This window comes from Jaculus jaculus, chromosome 10 (genome assembly GCF_020740685.1).
Source record: "Jaculus jaculus isolate mJacJac1 chromosome 10, mJacJac1.mat.Y.cur, whole genome shotgun sequence".
Lineage (NCBI taxonomy): Eukaryota > Metazoa > Chordata > Mammalia > Rodentia > Dipodidae > Jaculus > Jaculus jaculus.
In genome coordinates this window covers 98,546,195-98,566,961 of record NC_059111.1, presented here as the reverse complement: position 1 = coordinate 98,566,961, position 20,767 = coordinate 98,546,195, and the positions used below count along the sequence as shown (strand labels likewise).

The 20,767-nt window shown below is 42.9% G+C and overlaps 1 protein-coding gene across 1 annotated transcript in view; it reads left to right on the top strand.

The window, feature by feature from the left end:
• Positions 1 to 20,767, top strand: part of Dgki (diacylglycerol kinase iota) — a 499,206-nt gene that overhangs the window by 275,028 nt on the left and 203,411 nt on the right. The window contains 2 exon segments of the mRNA XM_045160292.1: positions 3,646 to 3,728; positions 10,613 to 10,673. Of these exon segments, the coding sequence (XP_045016227.1) occupies positions 3,646 to 3,728; positions 10,613 to 10,673 (144 nt within the window).

The following is a 20,767-nucleotide window of genomic DNA, read 5'->3' as shown; positions in this document are numbered from 1 at the left end:
ATTTTGGAAAGAAGATTACTGTTTTAAAAGAAATAATTCTTCCCATGCCTTGTTGTCAATTCTGGAAGGTAGGCATGCAAGGCTATGTGAAATACGCATGACCACACTCAGGAATGTCATGCCAATAGACTGAAGTGGGATGGAATCGCTCAGGTGTGCAGAGAATGACTTTGCCAGGCTTCCTCAAGCTTCCTCTCTGGAAGGACACCTTAAGACCATTAGGTATTCCAGTGAGCACACATTGAAAATGAACAAAATGGAAACCCATGCAGCCATTCAAAGCTTTCCCAGAAATTTTAGGTTTAAGAAAAAAAAAATCATCTCCAAATATTTGTTTTCATTTTTTTTTTGAAAGCTGTTACTTACCTCATATCCTATGTATAATAGGAGAAGCTAAAATTGAGATGTGTGCTCTACCATAGCAGAGGTGGAGAGGACTAGTTAACATCAACAATTCACTTTGCTCTAGGCATTTAAATTGGAAAAAATTAATTTTCTGGCAAGTAGTGGGGTATGTACTATAAATTGGTTGATCATTGTGATCCTGTGGTCCCTATTAAGAATAAAATATGATTAAAGTAGCCCCAGACACACTTGGTAGCAACGTCCAGGAGGGAAGAAAGAACACGACCCATATGTTGTTAGGAATTATGCCTGTAAATTCAGGAGGTAAAATATGCCATTTGGCGAGAATGAAGGATGATCTGTGATAATTAAAGCGATAGAATATTAGTCCTGAAATCATGGCAAACACATGATAAGGCAGAACGTTTAGATTATAGGTTCAGGTGATCTGTGGACCAAAAGCCCTGCATTGACCTCGGTAAAGACTGACATGACAGGGAGATAATTATACAGCACTGTGGCCTCACACACACCGTCAAGTGTAATGTAAGGAATACATTAACAAAGAGGAGAAAGGAAAGAAAGGCCCGATTCACACCACATACTGTCCTGGGTACTATTACTGACTCACTTAACTCACACAATCACCAGGGGGCTTATAGGTGGCATGTGGGTCACATTCTAAATGTCTGTATGATCACAGTTAGGAATCCCAGGTTCATTCTGACCCACACCCCATGCTATTCCTATACTGCTGAGATGCCTCTTCAATGCACTGTATTAGATATGCACATCTATCAATATTATGTGAAGGAATGATCATGCTATCTACTAAGGGAACACCATTCTATGGGACAAGCTCTGCTCATGTAATCAAAATGTGACTTGCCATGCTTGATAAAAGGGCCATTGGGGGCTGGAGAGATGGCATAGTGGTTAAGCGCTTGCCTGCGAAGCCTAAGGACCCTGGTTCGAGGCTCGGTTCCCCAGGACCCACGTTAGCCAGATGCACGAGGGGGTGCACGCGTCTGGAGTTCGTCTGCAGTGGCTGGAAGCCCTGGCACACCCACTCTCCTCTCTCTCTATCTGCCTCTTTCTCTCTGTCTGCCACGCTCAAATAAATAAATAAAAATGAACAAAAAATTAAAAAAAAATTTAAAAAGGGCTGTTGGATTTTTAAACATATTTTAAACATATTTTGATGCTGATTAATAAAAAGATCCTTTGTTGATTTTCCCCACCTCAATTTCTTTAAGAAATGATCGCTCAAACTGCCTGTTGTCCTTCTTAGTCTCCATGCAGCTATGCCATGGTTTTGTAAGCCACTGAAGCAATGTTCACGTAACTGTGAAAGGTTTGGTTCAAGCTGATACACACTTGTAGATTGGAAGGTCTTACTGAGCAAACTTTTATATGTTATATGAAACTTTCAGTTTATTTAGTCATTTATTTATGAGCAAGGCATAGAGAGAGAGAAACAGAATGTGAGGGCATGCCATGGCCTCCAGCCACTGCAAATAAACTCCAGATGCATGTGCCACCTTGTCCATCTGGCTTAGTGGGTACCAGGGAATCAAAGCCAGGTCCTTAATGCTCTGCAGGCAGGTACCTTAACCACTGAGCAATGTCTCCAGCACGTGCATGCATTTTTATTGACAATTTTTGTACATGTGTATGATGTCTTTGGAGCATAATCCCCTCTCATTACCTTCTTTTGTTCGTCTTCTGCAGAACTTCTTCCCAACTAGTCCCCTTTTTACTGTGTGTGCATGTGTGTGTGTGTGTGTGTGTGTGTGTGTCCATCTGTCCATCCCACTTGAGTTTAGTGAGGGTGGCCTGCATGAACAAATTGGGGGTTTACTAGAACACAGGGTAATTTGCTAGTGACTGTACTACTGAAGAAAGTGCCTCCCACTCTCTCAGCAAGCACCAAATGCCATCAGTTCCTCAGAGAGGGATGGAGTTCTCATGTTCTCCTTCCAGGTCCGTGACAGGATATGGGTGAGCCCAATCTTGTGCGGGTAAAATCAGTTGCTGTGAGGCGATCAATACAATGGCCACATCATATCCGGAAGACCAAATTTCCCCAGTACGCTCTTCCATTCTCTGGCTCTTCCTTTTGTCCTCTTCTGCCCTCTATGTCAAAATGTTGATAGACAAAAAACAGTGCATGTCTCATGGGAGTAACCACAACCACTGTTTGGTCGTGAAGGTGCCAGTCAGTTTATTTCAGGAGGACAAGTGCCCCACAGAACACCTGTGCACCCTGAGGCTCTGACATTCTTTCTACCCCCTCTCCCACAGTATTCCCTGAGCCTCGTGGCAGAGTTCTCATTTAGTGTTGATGAGTTTTGAGTCTCCTCAGTGTCTACCACCATTTCCATAGAGACAGTTCTCTAGCAAACAGTGAGAGCAGTATTCATATTCTCTCCACAGCTACCTCTGCAATGTTCCCTGAACCCTGGCAGGTGTGGTAGAGATGAATCCTTCAATACTAAGCCTTGGGTCTCCCCAGTATTTGCTGCCATTTGTCAAAAGAAGCTCCTTTGCATCTGGGGCCTGGGGCTTATGCAGACAGAAGCTGCCTGTTGTGTTTCCAGTTCCCTTTTATTTTTGATACAGCATTTTACCGTGTGGTCCACACCGGCCTTGAAACTGCTGCGGTCCCATCACAGCCTCCTGAGTGCTGAGATCACGGGAACAGGCAACCATTCCTAGCATAGTTAAAAATTCTACATATAACAAATGTCTACTGCTGGTTATACTCTTGCTTCAGTTAGAAATAAGTATTCCATTGAAATCATTAATTAGCCAATATTTCCCCTATTTCACATTTGCACAGACAATAATAATCTAAGGAATAAAGTAAAAATTGATGTCAAATGACATAGGCTAGGTCATTGCTTCCCTATATGAATTTTTTTCACAATTACATAATGATGGTAAGATTATAATAGTATTCATTAAATACATATTGAATACCAAATGTATATGTGTATTCTTCAAACATGAGTATAGTTAATCCTTGCAGTATGCTTGTGAAATGGACACCCTTATCTCAATATTACAGAGAAGGGCCAATGACTTTAATGAAATTAAGAAACTTGCCATTTCTCAGATTAGATTGACATCTCACCTGGACTGACACACTGTATATAGTTGTGATTGTGGATCACAATTTCCACTATTTGTCTCTATGATTTTTTAATTAGATGTTATTTTGGAGAAAATAATGTTTTTGTGTTTTAATTTGGGAACTTTTTTTTTTCCTATTAATATCTCTTTTGTTTTCTTTTACAGGGAACCAAAGTCCTACAGATGTTCATGTGGTACCTAAATCCACGGCAAGTCTTTGATCTTTCTCAAGAAGGACCAAAAGACGCGTAAGTCTGGAAATAACCTTCCAGGGTCCTTATGTATTTTAGGCACATGAGCACCATAGGATTTGGGGTTAAGGTCCACTCACTGATCACCTCATGACATATTTTCTATTCTCTCATTAACTTTCTCACTTGTATTGAAAAATTTCCTGATGTTTCTTCCTACCTGCCACTTGATTTCTTTCCATTAAAACTTATCCTCTGGTGCTGGAGAGATGGCTTAGTACTTAAGGTGCTTGCCTGAAAAACCTAAGGACCCATGTTTGACTATCCATATCCCAAGTTAGTCAGACGCACAAAGGTGAGGCACGCACAAGGTCGCACATGCCCACTAGGTGGTACAAGCGTCTGGAGTTTGATTTCAGTGGCTGAGGCCCTGGCACAATTCTCTCCTTCTCTCTCGCTCTGTCTGTCTCTCTCTCTCTGTCTCTTGTTCTCTCTAAAATAAAAAAAAAATGATAAAACCTTATCCTCTGGATTTTGAGTCAGAGCACACTTCTAATGTGACTGTGCATTCCACACGTATTAATTGCCGCTTGTTTCTAGCCAGTCGGAGGACTGAGAAAGGAGTCATTTTTTTTTTTTTTAATTTATGTGTATCCCACTTTGGAGATGCATGTTAATGGGAATGTAAGTTTATCTTTGGGAGCAGCCATATTTATCAGTGAACATTTGATTGGAGAAGTGTGTGTGTGTGTGTGTGTGTGTGTGTGTGTGTGTGTGTGTGTATGTGTGTGTTAGAGAGAGAGGGAGATTAATCGATTATGCTTGTCAATGCCGCAGGGGTGTGGGGCAAACACTTTAATCCTATCAGTTCTCTTTTCTGAACTTCTCAGAACTTTCATCTTCTATATATGTTTGAGATGTTGAAAATTAAGTCTATATGTAGGTGACCATACATGTTTGGAAAGGCCAAGGATACTTCAGCTGTTTGATTCCTTGCTTTAAATCATCTATTATGATCTGATGTTAATCTGATCCATATCAGAACATAATGATACCTGCTGTTTTTGATAAATAGCTATGCCAGAGGCAAAGAATTGCCAGTGCAGATGATTTCTACAGTTAAATGGATAAATTATGGTAGGGATATATGAGTATGATCCATTACAAGTCTGTCATTATATTATTATTATTATTATTATTATTTTATTTGCTTTCTAAGGTAGGGTCTCACTCTAGCTCAGGCTGACCTGGAATTCACTATATCATCTCAGGGTGGCCTTGAACTCATGGAGATCCTCCTACCTCTGCTTCCCGAGTGCTGGGATTAAAGGTGTGTGTCACCAGGCCCAGCTCTGTCCATTTTGCTACAAATTTCATCCTGTTGTTTTTTTCTTAAGTGATGAATAGAATTCCATTGTGTAAACATACAGCTTCATTATCCAGTCATCCAATGATGGGCACCTGTGTTGAATCCAGTTCTTAGATATAATGAATTGAGCAGCTATAAGCATGGTTGTACAAATATCGCTGTAGTGATGCATGGAACATTTAGGATAAATGCCCAGTAAGGGAATGACTGGGTCTGTTGGTAGCTCTATGTTCATCCTTTTCAGGAATCATATTGATTTCCATAGTGGTTATAACAGTTTACATTCCCACCCCCAGTGGATGAGGGTTCCTCTTTGCCCTCATCCTTGCTAACATTTGTCATTGTCATTTGTCCTGACTGGAGTAAGATGGAATCTCATGGTTCTTTTAATGTGCATTTCCCTAATGGTTAGAGAAATTGAACATTTTGTTAAGTGAGTATTAGCCATTTGTATTTCTTCTTCTGAGAACTCCCGATTCAGTTCTCTGCCCCGTTTTTGGAGTGGGTTGTTTGATTTTTTTTTTATTGTTTAATTTTTGAAGTTTTTGTAGATTCTAGATATTAGGCTTCTGTCAGTGATATAGCTGGCAAAGATTCTCTCCCATTCAGTGGATAATACATTGACTCTGCTTATGGTATGTTATCTGTGCAAAAGCTTTTCAGCTTCATGAGATCCCATTGGTTGAGTGATTGTTTGATTTCCAGGACTACTGGGGTTTTGTTTTGGAAGTCTTTCCCCACTCCTGTGCCATGGAGAATTCTTCCTAGTTTTTCTTTCAGTAGGAGAAGAGTTTTGGGTCTTGTATTGAGGTCTTTCATCTATTTGGATTTGATTTTTGTGTATGGAGAGATGAGTGTATATAGTCTCATTTTTCTATATAGGATCATCCAATTTGTCCAGCACCATCTGCTGAACATGCCGTCTTTTCTCCAGTCTACTTTATTGGCACTTTTGTCAAAGATCAAGTTGCTGAAGATACTTGGCCTAAGGTCCAGGTCTTCAATTCTGTTTGTACCATGCTGTTTTTGTCATTATGGCTTTGCAATAGTCCTTTATATTGAGTATGGTGATACCTCCAGAAGTGTTTCTTTTGCTGAGAATATGTTTGCATATCCAAGGCCTATTGCTACATGAATTTACATATGAATTTTGAGAGCCTTTTTTTCTATCTCAGTAATGAATGATGCTGGAATTTTTATTAGTGTTGCATTAAATATGTATATTACTTTTGGTAGAATTTCCATTTTCACACTATTAATTCTACCTATCCAGGAGCATGGGAGGTCTTTCCATCTTCTGAAGTTCTTCTGTTTCTTTCTTGAATTTTTTTTGTTGTTGTTATTTTCAGTATATGGGTCTTTCACATCCTTTGTTAATGTTATTCCAATTAATTAAATATTTTTGTTGCTATTGAACATGGGACAGCTTTACTGATTTCTTTCTCTGTATATTATCCTTTGCATATACAAAGGCTACTGTTTTTTTGTGTGTGTTGATTTTGTATCCTGCCACTTTACTGAGGGAATCAATCACCTTAGAGGTTTTGAAATGGAGACCTTTGGGTCGCTTATGTATAGGATCATGTCATCTGCAAATAGGGCTAAATTGACTTCTTCCTTTCCAGTGTGTACCCCTTTTATTTCTTATTGCTTGGGCTAATATCTCTAGTAGTATGTTGAAGAGCAGTGGTGAGAGTGGGCAGTCCTGTGTTGTTCCCGATCTCAATGGGAACTCCTTGAATCCTTCCCCATTATGTATTGTTTAAGATTCAGATGCTTTATGTATATCCTTTATTGTGTTAAGATATTTAGCTATTCTTTCCAGGTTTTTGATCATGAAGTGGTGTTGTATTTTGTCAAAGGCCTTCTCTGCATCAATTGAGATGCTCATGTGGTTCTTATGGTTAAGTTTATTTATGTGGTGTATTACATTGATGGATTTACATATGTTGAACCATTCATGCATTCCTGGGATGAAGCCTACTTGATTGAGGTGGATAATGCTTTTGATATATTGTTGATTTCTGTTAGTGAGGATTTTGTTCAAGACCTTTGCATCTAAACTCATCAGCGATATAGGCTTAAAGTTGTCTTTTCTTGTTGTATCTCTTTCTGGCTTTGGTGATGATTAGGGTGATGCTAGCTTCTTTAAAGAAGTTGAGAAGGATTCCCTGCTTTCCAATTATGCAAGACAGTTTTAAAAATTGGTTTCAGTTCTTCAGTGAAGGTTTGATAGAATTTGGCTGAGAAGCCATCCAGTCCTGGAGTTTTCTTTTTGGGGATGGTTTTGATTGCCTAGTCTAGTTTTGGTTATTGTGATCTTCTTGTTGGCTCTTGAGACTGGTTATTTTACTGTTCTTTGTGGAGTATTCCCTGAAGTATTTTCTGTAGGTTTGGTTTTGTGTTCATATAATCATAGAGTTGACATTTTCATGGAAAGTTTTCCTTTCGCCATATATTATGAGGGATACTTTCATTGGGTACAATAGCTTGGGTTGGAAGCCAGAGTTTTTTAGACTTTGAAGTGTTCCAGGCCTGCTGGCTTTCAGAGTTTCCATTAAGAAGTCTGACATTATTCTGATGGGGTTGCCTTTGTATGTAGTGACTTATTTCTTTCTTGTTGCTTTTAACACTCTCTCTTTCTTTTCATTATTTAGAGTTTTAACTGTGTTGTTCCTTGGAGAGGTTTTTCTTTGTTCCTGTCTGTCTGGTGTTGTATGAGCTTCTTGTGTCTCTATGGGCCTCTCTTATGGGAGATTGAGATTTTTTATTTTTTCTGGCCTGGATTTCCTCTCCTTCTGATATACCCATGATCTGGATGTTTGATTGTTTTAGGGTATCCCACAGTTCTGTTGTGTTCTATTCATGTTTTTTTTTTTTTTTTTTTTTTGAACTTAGAAACGTTTTTGGCCTCCTGAGCAATTTCTTCTGTCTTGTCTTCCAGCTCAGAGGTTCTGTTTTTCACGTGAGTAACTAACTCTGTTTTTGAGGGGTTTTAGAGTTGTTTTTAAAAGCTCTATTTGATTTTTGTTTTCTATTGTGTTGTTTTGCATCATGTCCATCTCTTTTTTGAGGTACAACTTCAGTTCAAGATCTGAATTTCATGATGCTCCCTGGAATCCATTCTTACACTTGAACAAACCTTCACTAAGCTTGGTCAACTGGTTATTGAGATCCTCTATTTGTTGACTCACTTTCAACTCGTTTATATCTCTTTTGAGGCTTCTAAGGTTTTCTTCAATTAAGTTAAGCCTACTGTCAAAAGCTGAGTGCTCTAAGAGATGATTTTGTTCAATTTCATTGATCTGTTGGTTTTTTTGATGGTTTGCTTCCATTTCATCAATTCTTTTGAATAGGGTCACACTGGTTGCTGTGTTTTCATCTTGTGATGCAATTTCTGTTGATTCCTCTATGATTTCATTGGAGGCTTCCATTGTGGGATTAGGCATTGTTGGTAGAGATCTCTGAGTTTTCCAACTTGTGTTGGTTTTCTTGCATTGTGGTCTACCCATCTTAAATGTTTTATTCTGTTGAGGGATATTGCAAACAGCTTCAAGTTCACTGAGATGAACTTTCAGACCAGACACAGTTATAGAGGAAAGGATATTTATTGAAGCTTACAGACCCAGGGGAAGTTCCATAATGGCAGAAGAAACTGGCCTGCCTTCACAGGACCAAGCAGAGGGAGAGAAAAGCATAAGTCAAAAGCCAAAAAACCGAACTTTAGGAACTCCAGCTAGGCACACTTTGCATGTCTTTAGATTGAAATTGGAAACCCACCACCACACCTAAAGATCCACCCAGTGGCATTGCCTCCAGCCAGGTGGCTAAAGATGCAAACTGCAAACAAATAAACAACTGAATATATTGGGGGGCATCTATTCTATTCAAACCACCACAAGGGGGAAGTAAGTATTTGTCCTTATAGGATCTTCAGAGTGTGTTCTGTTTAAAATATGAACCAGATTTGTGTACAATGGGGTTATAACCACAGATGCACAAGTTGTGGAGATTACAAGTACATCAGAGGTACCCGGGGAACTCGGAAGTGGGAAACTGGGAGCTCTGGCCCACTCAGTCCACTAGCATGTACTTTTCAGCACACAGGGATCGGTGGTTGGGGAACTAAGAGCTGGGAAGCTGGAGAGCCAGGGACAGTGGCCCATGCACCTTTTGACTCGTGGGAATAGGAATTTGGTTACCTAGGGACCAGTCAGTCAGGAAACCAGAGAAAAGGCCTGCTTCAGCAGCTCAGAAGCAGGGACCAGACTTCTCCTAGGCTGTGGCAGGAGTACCAGGACCAGGGAACTCAGAGGCGGGGAACCAATCAGGAACCAATGTGGCCTACTCATTTCTCTGGCACAGCCTCGGGAGCAGGGGATCAAGGAGTTGGTGACCCAGGAGCCTTCAGTCAGGAAGGCAGAGCAAGAAGGGGCCTGCTTCCAGGGCAAGCTCGCAGGGTCCATCCAGTCAGCCCCAAGAAAGGAGCAAGGGAACTGGACTGGAACCAGAGAACTAGGAAGAGAAGCAAAAACATTATTGTAATTTAAATAGCTAATGTTTTCTGGAGCAGAGCCATTAGCACCTTCACTTCAGTGGAGAAGTGAAGACGGCAGTGTGGCTGCATTTTCATGACAGCAGCAGCAGAAACAAAATGGTCCAACCCCAGTCAGGTACAGGCAAGTGAAGGACAGTCGATGACTCCTTCCCACTTTGGCCTAAGAGTATAAAAGTAAGGCTTTGAGCGAGTGAGCTGAGTGGTGGTCTTGTGCATATGGTCATTGTGATAGCGGTGAATCTTCCTGAAGCAGATTTCCTAGGATTAAGCATAGGAAGTGTAGACTTTCTGCTAAAAAAAAAAAAAAAAGAGAGAGAGAGAGATAAATCCAGGAAAGGATGATCAAATAAAATTAAAGGGAGACACATAAGAGCTACTGATTACCAGCTAATCTTGGTTCTGTCTAAGAAGAGAGAGGAGAGGATGACGGGAAAAGAAAAGGAATAAAGGAAGTTAAAAAATACTAAAGAAAAAAGAAATGTGTGTTGATATGATATGTGGAATAGGAGAAATGTGACTCTAAGCTATCTCCAGGTCCCATGCCAGTGTTTTTTTTTTCTTTTAATATTTTATTTATTTATTTATTTTAATTTATTTGAGAACGACAGACACAAAGAGAAAGACAGATAGAGGGAGAGAGAGAGAATGGGCGCACCAGGGCTTCCAGCCTCTGCAAACGAACTCCAGACGCGTGCGCCCCCTTGTGCATCTGGCTAACGTGGGACCTGGGGAACCGAGCCTTGAACTGGGGTCCTTAGGCTTCACAGGCAAGCGCTTAACCACTAAGCCATCTCTCCAGCCCAGTGTAGGTTTTTTGATGATCATGTTTGCTACCAGCTTCTGATCCAGTTGCTAGACTGTATCTTCTTGTTCTTTGGGTACTGGTGTTGACGGTCACCTTGATGAGGACACATTTCCTTCTTCACAGCGCACACTGTCCCTCCCTCCTTGCTGTTTTCTCTCTGCTGCCAGAACTGGTGTGTTTGCTTACTAGTCCTTCTGTTTCCTCCACAGGCTTGAATTGTATAGGAAAGTACCAAACCTGAGAATTCTGGCCTGCGGTGGAGATGGAACGGTAGGTCCTTGAAAAATAATTCCAGTTCCCTCCCTTGTCTTTTCTGTCTTTCCTGTCATCTGCCTTGTGACAGTCTTCTTGCTTCATTCCCACCCTGTGTCCAGTCCCCTAATATGAACGCGTGCCTCTGTGCTGAGAATCAGAACCCCTCAGGCTTAGAAGGACTTCGCTATCCCGATGGGTTCATGCCTGACATGTGTGGGGAATAGCAAAACCAATATTGTGAAAAATGGCTGTGTTATCAAAAGTAATCTACTGGTTTCATGTCATCCCCATCAAACTCCTAATGACACTCTCCTCAAAACTAGAAAATGACACTTCAACAATTCCTATGGAAACACAAATGTCCAAAGCAGACACAAGGAAGCAGATAGCTGCTGTTGCCACCACCGTTTGTTCAATAGGCTTTGCTTTGCTGGGATGAACTTCCAGACAGACACAGTTTCTGGGAGGAATGGATTTATTTGAAGCGTACGGGTCCAGATGGAATTCCCATGGTGGAAGAAGCTGGCCCCCTTTCACAGGTCCAAACAGAGAAAGAGAGAGAGAGAGGGAGAGAGAGAGAGAGAGAGAGGGGGTGAGCGCCAAACAGCCAGCACCACAAACAAGCACAAAACCCAACAGCTAGCAAGCCTCGGGCACCCAGGCAGATCTCAGAGTGCTGTGTGTATCTTTGGGCTAGAAATCAGATCCGCCCCCAAAGACACGTCTTCCAGCCAGGTGGCTGAAAACTCAAGTTTTAATAAAACACCCGAGTCTACTGGGGGCCATACATTCAAACTACCTCAGCTGCCTTTTTACCTGAGTGTTTTTCTGATGCCCCCCCCCTTTTTTTCTTTTTGAGAATCAGGTGACCATAGCTGCATTGGCTTGTTGCGGGGTCCTCGGTTCTGTCCTGTGGTCTGGGTCTGTTTTTGTGCCAGGACCGCGCCATCTTTGTCACTTGGGGTCTGTCGTATAATCTTAGGTCCAGCAGTGCTGCTTGTGATTATGTTTGCTCTGACCTTTTTTTTTTTTTTTAATTATTTATTTATTTATTTATTTGAGAGCGACAGACACAGAGAGAAAGATAGAGGGAGAGAGAGAGAATGGGCGCGCCAGGGCTTCCAGCCTCTGCAAATGAACTCCAGATGCGTGCGCCCCCTTGTGCATCTGGCTAACGTGGGACCTGGGGAACCGAGCCTTGAACCGGGGTCCTTAGGCTTCACAGGCAAGCGCTTAACCGCTAAGCCATCTCTCCAGCCCTTTTTTTTTTTCTATATGAATTGATGAATTGCCATCTTCTATCTCTGAGAAGAATGTCACTTGAAGTTTGATGGGAGTTTCATGGAATCTATAGAATCCTTTTGATAAAATAGCAGCTTTTGCAATATTGATTCTATGAATCCAGAAGCATGGAAGGTCTCTCCAGTGTCTTCAGTCTCCTTTTATTTCCTTTTGTAGTCTCCTAAAATTTCCTTTGTAAATTCTTTCATATTATTGGAAGGCTTACACTTACATATGTTATTTAAATATATTTTATTTATTTATTTAAGAGAGAGAAAGAAGCAGAGAGAAAGAGAGTGAGAGAGAGAATGGGTGCCCTCAGGGCCTCCAGCCATTGCAAACAAACTTCAGATGCATGCGCCCCCTTGTGCATCTGGCTTGCATGGGTCCTGGGGAATCGAACCTGGGTCCTTTGGCTTTGTAGGCAAACGCCTTGACTGCTAAGCTTTCTCTCCAGCCCACATATTTCATTTTTTAAAATTTATTTAAAATTATTTATTTATACTCACAATGAGAGAGAAAGAGAGAGGGTTAGAATGTGACAATGGGTGTGCCAGGTCCTCCTCCACTATAAGCAAACTTCAGATGCATGTGCATCTGGCTTAACATCGGTACTGGGAATTCAAACCCAGGTTGTCAGGCTTTGCAAGCAAGTACATTTAATGTCTGAGCCATCTCTCCATCCTACCTTATTATTATTATTTAAAGATGTTGTGATTGGAATACTTTTCTTAATTTCTTTCTCAGAAAGTTTATTGTTGGAATAGACGGAAGCTAGTTATTTTTGTGTGTTGACTTTGTATTCTTCAAGTTTTCTCATGATATATATTGAAATAAGAGTTTTCTGGTGGAATCTATAGGGCATGTTTAATCTTTTAAAAAGTTCTTTCATTTCTTGAATGGATTCTCTGTCTTGTCTTGTTTTTTTTTTTGAAACAGATGTTTTTGAATCCACCATCTAAAAGTTCTGCCGTACTAGTTATTCTTTGCTTAGTATGGGCTTTATGTTATCCATAGATGAGGTCATGGTTTCCTGAAAGTTTTTGTTTTCAGTGTGTGATATCATTTGGGCTGTGAAAGATTAGGTGTATATTTCAGTCTTTTTAATCTTGTCTTTTTTTGTGAATGTCTTTACCGGAATTCTAAAATGGCAGCTTTTTCACCCCCTCTGAGCTGTAGTTATTTCTGCCTTTTCATCATTACCAGATTTCTTGAGCTTATGTTTGCTGTCGTCCAAAGTCAGTGTATTGTCACTATCCCACCACGAGAGGGCAGTGTGAGGCCGAGTTTATTCCACATCTACCAATGGATTCAGGCTAAACCAGAGACCTGAAAAGGGTGGTCTACTCCCAACCCTTTCCTTGCAGCTGCGGTTGGTCCAGACACATTGTCCACAGCAACTAGCCAGTGGTTGTGAGAGACTAGTTAGTCCCAGGCTCCTATACCCTGCTTGTGGCCACAAATACTGCAAAGCTACTTTATATTCTAAACCTGTAGCCTGCAAAGACCGAGGTAGCACCAAGGCCCGTGTTGCCATTAGCTGAGGTAGTATTATGACTCGAGGCAAAGTGGAGCCAGTCACAGATGATTCTGGTATAAACAGAAGCTCAACCACTGACCCCTGGAGTGGAAGCTGTTAAGATTTTCCCAGCTCTATGCCAGACATTGAGTTCCAAGGCAAAGCCATGGGCTCAGTACCTTATTCTGCCCTCAGAGAATGGGTTCCTACTCCACACTAGGCTGCCCCGTTTGGGGTTGCATTGGTGAAGGATGTTTCTTGGCTGCCAACTCTGTTATTCAGCTGGATTGGGTCTCAATTCCCTAGCTGCAAGTACGCAAAAAAATCTCACATATTCCATCTGGTGCCACACTTAGCAGTGATGCAAACTGACCTGTGAGTCTTTTCCACTGGGGTGCAATATCCACAGGTGCTCAGCGTGGACTACAGACTATCTAGAGCACTGGCCTGGGTGTAGCTGTGCTTCACTGAGGTTGGAAGGTAGAGATAGCTAGTGCTTAGGTCACCAAGGTTGCTGCTAAGCTGGGTCACATCTGAATCTCACAAACACAGGGACCTATGCTTTCTTGGCTCAGGGAAGGTGTTCCAGGCCCACTCCAAAGTTGGCAATAATCCAGGCCAACACATGAGCCTGTCCCACTGGTCTCCCTTTGATGCTAAGACTGGCCTATAGGCTCCTCCTGTGAGTTCTGGCCTGATTCCTTTTTTTTTTTTTTTCCTTCTGATGTTGAGTCATTACAGGAGGCCTAGCACTGAGCTCTGATATAAAGTCTTTATGTTAGCTTCCATACTCTGCCAGCAGGTGGCATCCTGTGTTAGCTTCCATATTCCACCAGCAGGTGGTGTTTTGTGTTCGCTTCCATATCGTGCCAGCAGGTGGCGCCTTGCTCCACCACTGCTGCCTAAGGTTTCAGAAAAAGATGGCTGAGGAGCAGTTCTTCTGCTTAAGGTACTTAGAGCAGCCCAGTCCCTGTGTATTGACTGGGGAAAAGCTGTGGGACTCTGCCTCTGTCCTGTGCATTGTTTCATCCTGGTGGGCCTGGTACTAGCTTTCAACTGTAATGTCTGGACTCCCTTTTCCAAGTGTGGACATCTTTCTTTATGGTGCCTAGAGTTGACACCTTACCACTTACTTCAGTGTGCCTTTTCTTTCCATTATGCTAAAGCCAGGCACTGTGACATCTCATCAAAGTTATTTTTTTTAAAATTATTTATTTATTTGTCTGACAGAGAAAGAGGGAGGGAGAAAAACAGAGAGTGGCTTCCAGCCACTGCAAATCAACTCTAGACGTGTGCTCCCCCTTGTGCATGTGGCTAATGTGGGGCCTGGGGAATGGAACCTGGGTCTTTTGGCTTTGCAGGCAAATGCCTTAACCACTAAGCCATCCCTCTAGCTTGTCAGTCTTTCTTAGTTGTTCTTCATCTTATTTTTTTAAATTTATTTTTAGAGAGACAGACAGAGAAAGGGGAAAAGAGAGGGGGAGAGAGAGAGAGAGAATGGGCACATCAGAGACTTTAAGCTGCTGTGAACAAACTCTGGATGCACGTGTCCCTCCCCCTTGTGCACGTGTGTGACATTGCACACTTGTGTCACTGTGTGTCTGGCTACATGGGACCAGGAGATTCGAACATGCGTTCTTAGGCTTCACAGACAAGCACCTTAACCACTAAGCTATGTCTCCAGCCCTGTCTTATTTACTTATTTATTTGTTTTGAGACACATTCTCATGCTGAGCCTGGAGCTCAACAGTTTGGCTAGACTAGCTGCTTAGCAAGCCTTAAGAATTCCCCTCTTTCTGCCTCCCCATTGTTGGGATGACAGGACGGTGCTGTCTTGTCTGGCTGTTCATGTAGGTGCTGGGCATCGGGGCTCAGGTCTCTTTATGAAGTATAGCAAGCACTTTGTCTACTGAACCATCACTCCAGGCACAGTCAAAGAAAACTATGGCAAAGGATCCTTCAGAAGATGGAAGGTATAAAGACTCAGGGAAAACTGCTAATTTTTCATGGTTCGGCTGTATGAAGGATGGGCGTGTGGAAGTTGATCGGACATAAGGGATGTGATCTAATGGTAAGGGAGTGGAGGCGGGATCCCTGCAGGGGCTCTGTGCTCTGATTCTTCCGTGGAGCTTTTGTTCTCCCCAGAGAGCCGCAAGACTCCTGGGCCGGGTTGAAATGATATGCTGTCAGATTAGACAGGGAATTTCTTTATGGCCACGGCCTAGACAGAAAGGTGGGGGAAGGCTAGAGTCATACTTTTAGGCTCTATGGATTGCTTTGGGAAAGAAGGTTCTAGTTTCTCTAGCCTGTCTCGGAGAAGAGCAATTCCAGTTTCTGGTGCTCACCATGGGGGCAAGTGTGGGGAGACAGGAAGTAAAGTGGAGAGAAGTCTCTCCTTCTGAGGCCCTTGCAGTGCCCTTCGGTTCAAAGTACTCAGCATGCTAAAGTGCCATAGCTTGTAATATCAGGTTTTGAGCCCCAATACTGTTGTGGAATTTTTCCAACTTCTTTTATTAAGAATTACATCCAGATGAGTCTTCTGGGGTTTCTGAAGTCTTCTGAATTCTTCCTAGCTTATCCAACCCAGATTGATAATCCTTTTTTTTTTTCTTTTTCTTTTTTTCCTCTCATTGCATGCACTACAATTAGTGGCTATTCTACAAGATGAAGTGTTTCTTCTGTGTGCTGCATGCCTTCGCCTCTTAGGAACTTTGTCTAGAGTCTTAATTTTAGTTTTCCTATCTTCCCAGCTCACTTAAAAATGCACTATTACACTTGGGTGTCAGGTACACCTAAAATAAAAGTGCATTTGTCTTAGATTTCTGAACTATGATTTTTTTTTTTTCGGTAGTAAACTTTTTTGTGCAATCAGTGAGAATTAAAACTTTGCCTCTCTACCTTATGTGAACCTACTTTTCATATTTATTTTTGCCTTGTTAAAGTAAAGAGTCTGAAAAATCATAAGGGGTTCATGAGATGCTTTATCTTGGAATGTGATGGATATTTTCTGCCTTAGTAGTTTGGAATGTGAAACTTTAAATATGGGGTGGAAGCAGAGGTTACTCAAAGAAGAGGCAGCAAAGTGGATTCAGGAAGAAGTTTTTCTTTAGACAACTGTTGTATACTTCTCCAGAATGTTGAATATATTTGGCAGAAGGTATTCAGTCTTTGGTTAGCGGGCATATCCATCACGGGAGATGCTGTCGGAATTCTGGCAGTGTGGTGTCAAGACTCAAGGAGGAATTAGAGATGGAATATTTCTGGCAGATTTTGATAAGGATATGTCGACAGCTAACCGTATTAAGTGTACCGAGTATTAGTATATAGAAATTTTGCATTGCTTTGGAAGAATTTAGGATTCAGTATTATTTATTTCAATTACATGTTATTAAGAATACGAGGATGGGGGCTGGAGAGATGGCTTAGCGGTTAAGTGCTCGCCTGTGAAGCCCGAGGACCCCGGTTCGAGGCTCGATTCCCCAGGACCCACGTTAGCCAGATGCACAAGGGGGCGCACACGTCTGGAGTTCGTTTGCAGTGGCTGGAGGCCCTGGCGCGCCCATTCTCTCTCTCTCTCGCTATCTGCCTCTCTCTCTCTCTCTCTCTCTCTCTGTCACTCTCATATAAATAAATAAAAATGAACAAAAAAAATTAAAAAAAAAAAAGAATGCGAGGATGGGTTTGGCAGATCGCTCACTGGGTGAAGACATTTGTCTACAAAGCCCGCTGGCCAGCGTCTCATTCCCTGGTGTCCACATAAAACCAGATGTAAAACGTGGCACATGCATTTTCAGCTGGTCTACAGTGGCAAGTAACCCTAGCGCACCCATTCTTTCTCTGCCATCTTCTCTTCTCTCTCTCTTTCTCTCTCTCACACTCTCTCTCTCCCTCCAATAAATAAATAAAATAAAAATATTTTAAAAATACAAGGAGGTAGAGATCTGTCTCCCCAAAATGTTCGTGGAGATGGAGGTGGGCGAGGTGGCCCTCTCGCTGTTTCTGTGACTTTGGAACTCTAACCGGGTGCTTTCTGGTTTCTTGGGTCTTCACAGCTGTGGCAGCATAATATTATAGACCACTGCCGTCAGAGCACTGTAGTGTCGAGCACATTTGTAATTTTAACACTTCTAGAAGGTACTTAAAAAAAAAAGTAAAAAGAGGGGCCAAGTTAGCTGGTAAGGGTACCCATTATGCAAGCATGAGTACCCAAATGTTATCTTGGGTACCCATGTGAAAAACAGTAGGCGTACTTTCGCGTGTCTGGAATCCCAGTGCTGAGGTGGGTGGAGACAGAAAGTCACTGGGGCTCAAGCCGCTCTTATTGGGGCTGCAGTGTTTGCCCGGAACATGCACGCTTCCTTCTACTACCTACCGCTCAAGTCACCTCTGGGCTAACCACCCCTCATGCGATGTCAGCACTGTGAAAATCCCTGTTACGGTATAATGGCAAGAAGAAAACCCACATGGGTTCAGTACATGCGCAGATTTTTGTTTGAAAAATCCTAGTCCACAGAGTGTTGAATCCTCCTTCCATTCTGAAGTCACGGATGGAGAGAACTGTCTGTGGACACCTTACACCTGGGGCCCAGTGGCGGGGCCGGCTTTTCTCACCACGTTGAGATGCGCTGCTCTGTCGGAAGGGTGTACGCCCTTCACTTCCTGCGTGCAAAGTGCATCGGTTCTGTTAGGGGGAAATGTCATGTCACTGTCCTCTGCACCCCTTTGTCTTGTCTAATGTTAGTACACCCCAGAAGGAAAATATTGCTCTGAGCGGTTCTGTGACAGCTAGAGCCGGGAAGGGACAGGTGGCGGCAGCATTGGCCAGCTGCACAGCTGCCGAGGCGCGAGGCGCGAGGCGGAGGACCTGGTGCTCCCAATCTGTCAGCCTTGCTTCTCCTAACGAAGGAAGGAAAGAAGTCTGCAGGCTGGAAGATGATTTGTCTCAATGAGACGAATCAGTTGTGCAGGGAAAGCATGCTAAGTGCCTTGAGTCGCACTGAGTTAAGTAAATTTAATTAAAAGGATGCTGGGTGAGCTGGTGCACATTATCTGGGGACACGACAAGCCAGATAGAGCACCTGCCCAGGAGCCTGTAGTCTGCGGGCTGCAGCTGAAACACGCTTCTGATTGCTAACCATGGGGGCCGAGTGCCAAAAAAAAAAAAAAGGCTTTGGGGGTCTCAAGGTCTTTTATATGTTTGCTTTTATAAGGACAAAAACAGAGATTATTGCCCACAATCCTTTATTTTTCCTGCTATTGCAGGTATGCTCGTGTCCAATCTCTCTTTATAGCTCCTTCCTGTCGCAGGGGACTTTGCTTTTACTGCATTGTATAGTCTGTAAAAGACAGACATCTTGATTTGAAGGCAGTGAGACTGCGGCCGGCGGGCGGGTGGGGTGGGGGTGGCGCTGGTGTGAAAACGCTGGTCTCAGTTGTCTCTAAGTAGATCCATAGAAAATGAACTTCCCTGATGAAGTGAGGCAAGAAGAGGAAAACTAGAGCTCGTTATAGTAGCAGTGGCCAAATTGAATTTCTTACTTGTCAGGCACTTGCAGAGCAAAAACAGTGCATATGGATCATTGAACTGGTGAGGTGTCACTAAGATCAAGGCACGGTCAGCACTGCCGTCTTACAGAACAGAGTGTGGGCTGTGTTATGTGACCTCTGCAAACTCATCCAGCCAGTATGTGACGGAGCTGGGTGGCAATGCCAGCACGATTGCCCACTCTGGTCCTGCACCCTTCCACCTGGGCACCATGCTGCTTTCTGGAGCCAAGAAATAATGATGACAGCTCCTTGCCACAGTAGCTCTTGAACAGGAAAATCTACTCAGGGGATAGAGAGATGGCTCAGTGGTGAAGAGTGTTTCCTGTGTAAGCATGAGGGCCCTGGGGGACCTGAGATGGCTGAGTTTGATTCCCTGGAAGGCAGGTAAATAGCTGGGCACGACAGTGCACATCTGTTAACCCACTGCTGCGGGGTGCAGAACCTGGAGAATCCCCGGGGCTTGTGAAAATGCCAAAGCTCCAGTTGAAGAGACTTGTTTCAAGGAAAAGAGCAGATAAGCAATGGAGGGTGACACCTGATTTCCTTTGGCCTCCGGGCACACATGAATGCACACACTGCCTCCACAAAACACACCATATCACACCTACTGTATTCACACGCATGCGAACGAAACAAAACAAATGTAAAATCTATTCCGGACTGTTTCAAGAAAAGATATAACCCCCTTCCCTGCCTCATCCCAAGGACTATCTATGTCTCACTTGTTCACAAAAGATTTTTAAGACAAAAAAAAAAAAAAACATAGAAAAAGGCAGGTGACATTTGGTGATGTTTGGTGGGAATGCAATGATGAAATGTAAGATTGCATGCTTGTAGTCAGGGAAAGAAACCATTTGTTCACAGCAAAATGGAGACTGAAATTATAGACCTCACGTACTTTCTCCTCTTCTGAGAAAGACTGTTAAAAGGAGGTGAGGCGTCAAAAGACCCCGAGGGCTTACATGGAGCTGTGGGTATCCTGATCCTATCATCAGACCATTTGAGAACCTTCTCTGAGAAAAGAAATCGGAACAGAACCTAAGGAGGCTTGAATGAGGGTAATATACCCATCACAGGATTGCTAGGAGACAAGAGAAGTCGTGGGGACACTTTCCTCAAAGTCACTTGTAACTAATTTGCATTTCATGGGCAGTGGATTAATCCTCTTAACTTTTCATCCCTTTTGGAGTTAGCATCCTCCAGTGACTTAAGAATCTTTCTTTGTGGACTCATCTTCAGAGGACGTTCTCCGTTGTCTGCATCCTTTCCTTTGGAATGTTTTCAAAAACTTTCAGACTATAGCTGGCGTTTTTGTTGGAGGCCCGGGCTGGGAAGATGCTTGTGGGAGACTGAGCCAGGCACCTACCAGAAAGACACTTACCCAGATTCTTTCAGCCATGGCAAGTCTCGCAATTCTAGGGGCCAGGGGAGGGGGGACAGCGTCATCCACACGTCCCACATCTGTTTTCTGACAAGAGGGACCTTCGTGCCAATACAACTTTCTGCCTGCAAGGGGCGAACCCCGATTCCCCGTTATCAGACTCCGTCTCCCTGGCTTCCTCTGCTCTTTGGAGGCCCAGGAGCAAGACTATTCCAAGCCACGTCAACTCACGTTTTGTTTCTGGCTAAAAAGACGAGTCTTTTCCTCCCTTATCTCTGTCATTGCTGCAGGCAGCGTAAAACGGAGTGTTGGAGGTCGCAGCTTACAGGCCTGTCTTTACCAAGACCAGCTAAACTAGGAAGAAATGTTCCCCATTTCAAT